Raw genomic sequence first — 10,372 nt, 5'->3', positions numbered from 1 at the left:
TCAAGAATTTAAACAAGTATAAAAACATACAAGTAAAATACCCTACACAGTCCACTCGGAACTACTTTGGTTAGCAGCGCAGGTGCAGCCGTTGCATACTTACAAGTAAATGTGAAAGTACAAATATTACTAAAGATATTTTCTTGTGCAAGTCAGGATCATTTGCGTGTCCGTCCACATTGGCTGGTGCAGGGATTTTTACTATTGCATCCGTTGGTTTAGTCAAGTACAGCTCTTGCATATTTACAAGTACATATGTATACCACCCTATAAAAGTGAAAGTGCAAATATTAATAAAGATATTTTCTTGTGCAGGTCAGGATCATTTGTGTGTCCGTGCACGAAATGCATTTCAATTTAAGATATTGAACACGTAATCTTTAAATGCAAGAAATATAATAATTTTTAAAAGATTAATTTATATGCATTGTATCAAATCAGGATCGTTCAGGTCAGGATCATTTGGGTGTCCGTCCACCTTTGCTGGTGCATGTATTTTTACCACAGCAGCCTTTGGGTTTGTCAAATGTAGCCTTTGCATATTTACAGTGGAAATATTAATACAAATATTTTCTTGTGCAGGTCAGGATCATTTGTGTATCCGTCCACATTCGCTGATGCAGGGATTTACTCTTTTGAAGACGGTGTGCGATATTTTGGTGTTTTGTATGTAAGCTTTAATAAGTGGAAAAAGTCTAGAGTACTAACCGTTGATCTACAGAACACCCAAAAAAGTGCTTCGATAGAACTCTTCATGCTGATTTCAACTATCACTGAATTAATAAGGTTCTATGAAGTGCAAAGTTTCGTTTTGCTGTTAAAATTATCATCGATTCTTAATTTTTTGTTTGTTTTTAATTAGAAATACCTCGTAATCTCGCAAATAAAATTAAGCAAGTTTACTAGTTGTCTGTGGTAATGAGGCAATTACACGTTTAGATGAAATTGTGTTTTATTTCTTAAGTGGTAACGTTTTTGTATCTTAACTTGCGCCGAGTAATTTTGGTGTTGTTGAAATCAGCATTCAAAGTTCTATGGACCCATATTTTTGGAGGTTTTCATAACATAACGGTTGGTTACATTTTTAAAAAACCAAATGTAATCAAGTTAAGCTGATAATGATATAATTTTTAAATGTAACAAATATAATGATTAACAAGACTGATTGCAGAAAATAGTATAAACATTACCAAAAATTTACATTTTTAAAAAACCAAATGTAATTAAATTACGATATTAAAGAATATATTTTTTTTTTGATGAAACCAATATATTGATTAACAAGACTGATTGGAGCAAAAAGTACAAAGCATTACAAAAAATTTACATTTTTAAAAAAACCAAATGTAATTTAATTACGATATTGAAGATCAAACTTTTAAATGTTACCAATATAATGATTAGCAAGACTGATTGGAGAAAATAATAGAAAACATTACTAAAACATTTAAAATAAAAAAAACCAAATGTAATTGAATTTAAGATACTGAACATGTAATCTTTAAATGCAAGAAATATAATAATTTTTAAAAGATTAATTTATATGCATTATATCAAATGCACCTTTACTATTTGTATATTTCTTCATGATTTCTTTGAATTCCATTAATTTTGTTTAATATATACTGGAATTTCAATGAAACTATGGTTTATTTTGAATATTTGGGAACATTTGTCGATAAGATTTTTCTTTGGTGAGAATTTTATGTGAATATTCATTTATTTCATTTTTAATATCTATATGGCCATTAAAAGTTAATTCATTGTCTATTGTGTAGATCAGTGGATTCTTCTTTATATATTTAATTCAATTTGTATATAAAAAACGCATTTCAGCACTACCAGACTACGTTTCCTACTACCTTTTCACAAAAGGCTTTTCACAAAAGGGGATAAAATTGTTACCCGCTTCTCTTTCCTTCTCAAATGCAACCTTACAACGCAGTCGATTGACGCAAATGTCAATATTTATCCAACCTTGAATCATGCTGCACGGTTACATTTGAGTCGCCCAAAAAGACATTTGTTAGCAGCGCAATTATTTATTTACTCTCCTTATCTCTCCATTCTTTTTTTGAGTGCGGGCAAACACAAACCGGTTGGAGTATGCGAAAGTAAAAAACCGATCAATAGCAAGACAATTACACCGACTGAAAAATATCTGCAAGTAGCGTACTGTGCTTGCAAGTTCTTAATGGCGTTTTCTTTTCTCGAAAAAAATTCACTTTCTTTAATGGCAACATTATCAGAGTGCAACATTTTAAAGAAAGAGCACGCAATATGCATGTTAAGATGCTGATAAAGGAACACGAAAGCTTCACAGCCCTGGCGCAGGGCAGAATAAATGCAGCATTTTTTTCTAGAAAAGAAAACGCTATAAGTATTTTCATTGAGCTGTTGATTATTGATATAATAAATAAATATGAAATTTGAGCTTGATTAATAAAGTTTTAAAAACTTTATGGCACAAAAACAAAAACAAATCGATTTAATAGTTTTCCAAATATCTCGAGAACGGGGCGAGAAAGATTTAAAAAAAAAATCACACATCACAATTCTCTATGAAAAGAAATATTTAAAAAATTTAAAAATTTAAAAAATTTTTCACATACAAATTTTTTAATCAAAAAATTAGTTTTTGAAATTATGGCATCTCAAAAAAAAAATTAAAAAAATCACAATCTTAGCTCTGAGCATTGCGCAATATTTAAGTATAGTATTATGGGGTGCACTCTACAATAATTTGAGCTATGCATTTTTTTACACCGAAGTTGAGTAAAATGAATACATTAAAAATTTAAATTTTTTTTTAGAATCTTTTTGAGTATTTCTTCAAGTGGGCCCCGAATTTACTAAGATTTATATTTTTCAATGATATTCACACAGCGCCGATTTTTGTAGCCGAAAAGTACACTGTATACATTTTATTGCAAAATTGCAAATAGTTTTTTTTTAATCAACAATTGAAAATTTTTGCAGTGTTTTGGAAATATTTTTTTTCTTTGAAAGTAAGTGTCCGAAGGAAACAATTTTTTGGGTGCAGATTTAAAAAACATTGAACTATACAATGAAATTATTTGTGTTTCATATTTTCAAAAACGAATTTTTTTTATCAAATAATTTGTATGTGAAAAATTTTTTAAGAAATATTTTTTTTTTAATTTTTACAGAGAATTTTGATGTTGTATGTGCGATTTTTTTCAAGTTTTCTCCTCGAACCGTTCTCGAAATATTTGGAAAACTACTTGATCGTTTTGTTTTTGTTTTTGTTCTCTAAAGTTTGTAAAAATGTACTAATCAAGCTCAAATTTCATATTTTTTTATTATTTATGTTTATGGGCGATTCCGTCACGGGTTGGACATTTGTACAGAAAAAATTTTCTTGTTTAAATTTAAGTATTAAGTACTCAACAAATCCACATTTTAATAAAGCTACTCCTAAATGACTATTATGTGAGTTATTACAAAATATGAAACAAATTCCAGCTTACTTTTATATGGGGAAAAACTGATCTATTTCTTCTGTCACGGGTGGGACAAATAAAAAAGCCCGCTTTTTGGAGCAGATATATTTTACGGAAACTCTGCGAATTTATTTAACTTTTCTGTGTGAACTTGATGTCTTATAATAAAACAAAGAACCAGGAACACAAACAAAGCAAAAACTACAAAAAAATGATGGCTTTATTATACAAAAAAACCCAAACTTCTCTGTCACGGGTGGGACAACGTTTGTCACAGGTAGGACACGAACGAATTTTTATATGAAAAGGAGCTTTTAGTGTGGTCCATATATAAAGATTAGTTATTAAAAAATATAAGAACCCAAGTAGGGGTTAAATTCACTTATGTTTTATCTTAGGATGGTGCCTTTTATATAGAAGAAAATGCTTAGCACCGTCAGCAAAAAAAAAATGATAAAAATTGACGCGATTTCCTAGCGTCTTGAAATTTTCACTTTTACCTACTTAAATTTAATGGACTACAAAACTGCATACATGGCAAACATATGCTCTCTCGCTTATGGGTGTCATTGTGCCATTATTTTGTTTCCATTTTTTTAAGATTTACAGATTTATCGTCAGACTAAACAAAACACCAATTTTCGCGTTTTGAATAAAGCAAAACACTAAATTTAGTGCGGAAAGCACCAAGTTGGCAACAGTGGTTTTAAAGCCTTTTGCTTTGCCATTTTCTTTTTTTCTATTAATAGTTACGACTTTCGCTATAGATTTTAATAACACGCGAAATAGTATACCTTGACACGTTTACCTTTTAAGCGATGGCTTTGAAAGTCCAATTTGGATTTACCTTAAAAAATCAAACAAGCAAGTATGTTTGTATTTCCGTTCCTTATACTAGGTTCACATATAAGTAGATTAACCTCATTTTCGAGCTTAACACCCTAATCTGTAATTAGAACAAGAGATTAGCCATATAAAATTCGTCCCTTGTTAAGCTGAAATTAATCGAGAACGCAGAACGTATACTTAAACGCAGTCTGTATACGCAGAATTTTGTCGATTATTGGAGCCCTCAGTGTTGCTTACTACACTGTTGCCACTCATCAATGCCTTTTCATAAACTTACCCTTTCAACTACAACTTTTCGTGCTATAATAGATTTTGGCTAAATATAAACTACTTAGTTTTCAACAAAAACCTTATTCAATAGTAAATTTCAAATATTGTAAACATATTTTAAATAGGAACTTATAACTTTTTTACCATCTGTAAAACTGACGAAGTGGCAACCATCTAAAGAAGGAGAAATCAGCTGACACGGAAAAATCTAAATTCCGCAGATTTCTGCGCTACGGGCTACAACTACAGAAAAATTCTGCGGTGTTGAGTTTTCATTTACATGGCGCTCTGGTAAGATAGATCGTGTCAGCTGACTCGGGTTTACGTACCGGTAGGTTTACGTTCTTGACTAATTTCAGCTTTAATCTGTAATTATAAAATAATCTCAGATTTAACCGATAACTTTTCGGTGTCCGTCCTAGTTTTAGCGATTGTTTTTGCGAAAAAGAGGAGAAATGCCAAATGTAACAGCCTCATCATGTATCTCGAAACGAGCGTTCGTTTCGTCTGCCAAACGAATAGTTCGTGACTTGGTACTTTGTAATACGTTTTCGTCTGGCAACGCGAAAACAGCTGATCGTTACGTTGCTTTCGTCTAGTTTCCAATTTTCTAACACGAAAAGGAGACGAAAGAGAGCTAAGTAAATACAGTGAAAAATTTATAAATTTCAAACAAAATAAATGTAATCAATATAACAAAAAATAATAATTTATGTTTTCATCAATTAAAAACCCACAACAACACAATTTGAGGTGCTAATTCAAGAGATGGACCAAAATCCGGATCTGGCAAGACGAGTACCAGTCAAACAGACAGAGCAAAGGGTCAGAAGCGATGGGACGGGATAATGGAAGAAGGTAGGCTTATACTTGGTAGCAAAAATCCCCGTAACATAACCAAAAATAAGATTTGTTTATTTTACTTCAGACATGGCTGACCTCAAAAGCCGCACTTTGCGAACTATATTCGTAATATAAATAATATAAATATGACAGGTGGGATCCCTTTCAGCATTCACGGCTGACGGAGATCGAAAAAACCATCGACTGCATCACTTCTATGTCGAAGGCCGTAGCACCAAGTAGCGCAGCGCTTAGAATTTCAAGGCTTTCGGCATTACAGGCAGCAGCGTCCACCTCTGATAATTTGTCAGCGACTGACATGCCAGCACTATTCGACAGCAACGATACGCAATTCAAGGGGCTACCCCTATTCGGTATCATCCCAACGCTCGTTGACGCACTACTCGCCACTCCAGAACCCACAAATTTCACCAGTAACTACACAAAAAATATCTCAAATTAATGGCAAAAATAGTAAATAACATCTGACGCTGACGCCCATTTTCTATAAAGTGTGCCAAATAAATTAAAAATAATAAAATTCTAAAGGAAATATACAAAAAATACCTTAATATGTCATTTAGCAACACTTTTCTAGACGAATACAATGTAATCGACGTAAAGTCTACACGAAAGCGATCGTTCGACTTACAAAATTGTAAGCTGAGAAGAATTCGCCTGCAGACGAATCGTTCGTGTCCCCTATCGTTCGAGATACATGATGAGGCTGTAAAAGTAAACAAAAATGGACGCCAGCAAGGAAAAGAGGTTTGTAAGGGTATTTTTAATAAAATGTTAAGTTGAGATATATTTATATTGCTTATTATAGCAGAAAAACGTGATCACGGTGGCACAGAGAAGAAACATAACTTTTCCTTGAGATGTGAGAATAATAACCACAACAAATTTGACGGCTAATAATCTGAGATTTACCTGTGTAAACGGGGTGATTAGAAAACGAGCTTTGATTGTGATAATATTGATATGTGAACATACTTTTAGTTTATCTTTTGTTCTTATACAAAAAAAAAGCTTATGATTATGGAGTATTTACCTTTTCGCAATTGAATCCAATTGTAGGTACTGTATTTAAATACTGATCAAATTTCAATCTATAAAGAGCCGTAGTTTTTCCGGCTGAATCAAGGCCAAGCATAACAACGTGTAGGGTGCCCTAAAAATTCAAATAGGAGTTTTGAGATATGTAAAAATACGAAATTCAGAGACCGTAAATATTACCTGAGAGGGCAGTGCATCTAAAAAGTGTCCCCCATTTTTCCCCATTGCTGTCCCCATTTTAGAGCAAGATATTTTGTGTTTGTTCAGCCGCTTTTGCCTTAGTTTTTACATTGGTTTTTAGCTGGAAGCAAATTAGTTATTATCGAATTGTCCATATTTGTAGGCATTCGTCTATTAAGACACACATATACACATCTTGGTTTTATCTGTAATAGAAAAAAAAGGATTTTATTGAATAATTTAGTAGTCATGTGTGCTAAGAGTGACATCGTAAATGTAAAAATACAAAGCAATAGTCTTTTTTATTCCAAACCGCACTAGAAGAAAAGCACTAACCTGCGCAACCTAGTTGAAAATTAGCATCTAACAGTGCACAGTATATACAGTAATAAACATTTTTGAGTACTCCTCGGGGGTAAAATCAGGGTTGATAATGAGAAGGAGCATGAATTTTGCTGATTCAGAGTTGCATACAAAATTACTGTGGTATGAAAGGAAGCAACAACCGTACTATGGCAGAGTGGCACAGGTAATTTTGTAAACAAACACCTTTCTTATCATTTAAAAAGATATCCAGGGGGTCTACTCTGTAATGCGATGCGAAAGAGAAATACGATGCGATAGGGAATCGTCACAGCATATTACTTACGGCGTATTCGCCTTTCGCATCGCATTTCTCTTTCGTATCGCATTACAGAGTAGCCCCCCAGTTTGTAACCAGAGGCAGTGGCTTGTGAGGCTCACTAAAATCTACTCATCATATTGGAGCAGCTCCGGGTAATGGACCATTGAACGTGTTGGCTGAACTTATGACCACCATAACCACCCAGTCTCCAACCAAATGCATGTCTTGAATTTATAGGGTAGCAATTCATAGCAATTGCTATTGTATTTGTGTATGATTCATATTTGTGACATTCTATACTTTGATGTTAAGTATTTTTGACGAGTTCCGCTCAAACGTGTGCTTAATGAGCTGTCTGGGCGGATGCGCTGGCAGGCATTGAAGTCTCTATAACTAAGCAAACCTTTTTTTTGTTTTGGAATAAAAACTTCAATATATTCGGAAATTTAGAGTTTCCCAAATACGTAAACTTAATTTTGGCCTCTAGATTACGATGGCGTTTTCAGAAAATCCGTATCACGTTAAAATTGTGAGATATTTAGGGGGGAAGTTTTAGAGTTCTTAAAGTGAATTTTTCGTCGTTTAAAACACTGTGCTCAGGTCTTGAATTTTTTTCTGGGCAAAGGTTTGGATAACTTAACTGGGATCTTTTAAATTCAATGGCGTCCTCCGTTTTACCAGATTGGCTCTAGTTTTCGAGATAACGGTGCTTGAAAATCTGCTTAAATTTTAGGTTTTTTGTTAATAATTACCTCAGTTTTAAGGTTATTTTACTAAAATTTTGCACGTCACTGTATTTTGATATTACCTTAGCTATTTCTGAAAATCATGGAAATCGGTTCACTATAACATATAGCTCCCATACAACTGATTGTTCAGATATGTGGTTTTGCGTTACAACTCATATTTTATTTCGTAATATTTTTTTATAATAGTAGTTTATACACTGCTTGGACCTGAATTTGCGTTCTTTTCAATCCCAATCTGGCATATTTTTGCAGTTTGTGTTGTACGAATGTAATACCTTTTTTTACTGTGAAAGCTGTTGTTCGTTAAAGTCAAAGTGACTGAGTAATGCTTTCAAATAGGCGGCGGTCTATACCGCGTCTATTACACATAAGTTGGGAACCAAAAAAACACAAGCCGAAAATCTACGCGAGCGATTACTGTCATATTAATTGATAAAAAATATCGAAAATTTTGGAAAAACTTTAATTCATCATATCATTGTCTTCGGAAACTCCTAAAGATGAAAAAAATTAAAAAGCTTCGCAATAAATTAAACTAGTTTTGTTTCGTTTGTGGTAGATTCGTTTACATTACCATTTGCAACGTTCGTACTGTGCAGTCGCTTAAACATTCGTTTGAAAGAATTTCTAAAGTTACTTTGTTTATCGAAGTGCTAAGCAGTTCTAATTTGTGTAATTTATACTGGAAAAAGCTATTTGAAGCCAAGCTCCAATAAATTGTTGTGTTTTAGACATAAAGTGCGTGGATTAAAAATAAAAAATTAATATTCTTTTCATTCCTTGTGCATATTTGCCTCGTTTGGTGCATTATTGTTGTCTTGCGTGAGAGTGCATTTTCCCATCTTCCGCGATTTATCATACATTTTGCTTATCATCGATCAAATAATTTTCCTGCAAACAGCTCATTTTGGCTTGCTTTTATGTTTTTAAGCTTTTAAGCTTTTTGGCTCAGTGGCTTTAAAACTGTTAAGTTCAGCACGGTTTCTAACCATTGAACTTACAATACCTAAACTTCTGTGTCTCTCAAACGCTCATCTTTGCTACTATCGTACTAATAGCGTACACTGTGAGTTTTTCTTGTACATACAAATTGTTACTACTTCGCGCTGCAATGTATTCATCCTGCTGTTTTGAAAAATGTAACATTAAAAACGACTTAGAGCGTTGCGTTGCGTATTGGTTGTGTGATGACTTAGCTTACGTAAAATGTGCTGGTCTCAATGGTAGGGTGGCCGACATCATAACCGATAACAAAGGTGTTCGTTGGTTTTGTCCCAAGTGCAGATCAACCGAAGTAGAGCTTTGTAAAATGTTTAGGAGCGCCAGAATTGGCTTCCAGGAGTTGGGTAAGGAGTTAAAACTTCTAGACGAAAAGTTTAAGCGATATGAAGATGCATTTAAAGACTTTAAGTGCATTGAATCTTCATCCTCTCCATCAACCAAGCTTAAACAAGCTTCAAAAAAGCGGAAGCATGGAGGAGACAGCATTGTTCCTAATCCCATTTCTTTAGACATTGACACTCCGCCAATTGATTCTTTGCCTACTCCCGGCTTAAATAAGGAATTAAAAAGTTTTAATTCTCCGTGTGTTGAGTTATCTCTTGAGCTGCATCTTCCTCAGGTGTCACTACAAGGGCTGCAGCAAAAACGACAGCTGTGTCTGAACCTACATCTCAAAGCGGGCCTTCTCTGTTACCGAAAGAATTAATCGTAGTTCCTGCGAATAAATCTGTGTTTGTTTCGCGCTTTTCTAGTGAAACGTCGGTAGAATATGTGAAGTCTTATATAACATCAAAGCTTAATCCCCGGCACATAGCTATTAGAAAATTTAATTTTTCATACGAAAGTAGCATATCTTCCTTCAAAATTGATATTTCCGCCGACCATTTTCAAAACATTGTTGATGGTTCATTCTGGCCCAATGGTGCTTTATTTCGTGAGTTTGAGTTTAAACCTCGAGCTCGGAATGAAAATACTGTTCAAATTCCCTTCAGGATCAAAAAACTTATAAGTAATTTTCTCTTCAATATTTATTTCCAAAATGTTAGAGGTCTAAATACAAAATTAACTGAGCTGTACTTAAAGTCTTTTGATTTAAATTATGAAATTTTGGTTTTTACTGAAACTTGGCTAAAACCGAATGTGTTTAATAGTGAAATATTGTGTAGTAAGTATGAAATATTTAGAAATGATCGCTTAGATAGAAAAGGCGGGGGTGTTTTAATAGCTGTTCAGACCGACTTTTCCTCTGAAAAAGTTGTGTTCACAGGTTCAGATGATGCTGAATTCCTCTGTGCTAGAATACGGTGCCCCTCAAGTAGTGTTTTTCTTGT

The 10,372-nt window shown here is 33.6% G+C and overlaps 2 protein-coding genes across 6 annotated transcripts in view; both read right to left on the bottom strand.

Annotated features, from left to right (window-relative positions):
- Positions 1 to 10,372, bottom strand: part of LOC118745683 (ADP-ribosylation factor-like protein 4C) — a gene marked incomplete in the record, with an annotated part of 124,959 nt that overhangs the window by 72,823 nt on the left and 41,764 nt on the right. For 2 of the 5 annotated variants that reach the window (XM_036479266.1, XM_036479267.1), the window contains 3 exon segments: positions 6,481 to 6,600; positions 6,666 to 6,786; positions 6,851 to 6,871. In XM_036479266.1, coding sequence (XP_036335159.1) covers positions 6,481 to 6,600; positions 6,666 to 6,722 — 177 coding nt within the window. 5 annotated transcript variants of the gene reach the window in all.
- Positions 8,541 to 10,021, bottom strand: LOC118745687. The gene is made up of 2 exons (XM_036479272.1): positions 9,241 to 10,021; positions 8,541 to 9,164 (listed from the first exon to the last, which is right to left on the bottom strand). The coding sequence occupies exons 1-2, from the start codon at positions 9,552 to 9,554 to the stop codon at positions 9,083 to 9,085; spliced, it is 396 nt and encodes a 131-aa protein (XP_036335165.1). The 5' UTR covers positions 9,555 to 10,021; the 3' UTR covers positions 8,541 to 9,082.

The sequence above is a fragment of the Rhagoletis pomonella genome, unplaced genomic scaffold (genome assembly GCF_013731165.1).
Source record: "Rhagoletis pomonella isolate Grant_MI unplaced genomic scaffold, Rhpom_1.0 Rhpom_scaffold_00009, whole genome shotgun sequence".
Classification (NCBI taxonomy): Eukaryota; Metazoa; Arthropoda; class Insecta; order Diptera; family Tephritidae; genus Rhagoletis; species Rhagoletis pomonella.
Note: the sequence above shows the minus strand (reverse complement) of the source record. Positions and strands in the feature narration are given on the sequence as shown.

What these genes read in the sequence shown, in the direction of transcription:
- LOC118745687 (XM_036479272.1), bottom strand. Translation starts at nt 9,554, where the DNA reads ATGTCTAAAGAAATGGGATTAGGAACAATGCTGTCTCCTCCATGCTTC. An exon ending in TTGAGACCAGCACATTTTAC is followed by an intron (nt 9,165 to 9,240) that starts GTAAGCTAAGTC and finishes TTTTCAAAACAG; the next exon opens with CAGGATGAATACATTGCAGC.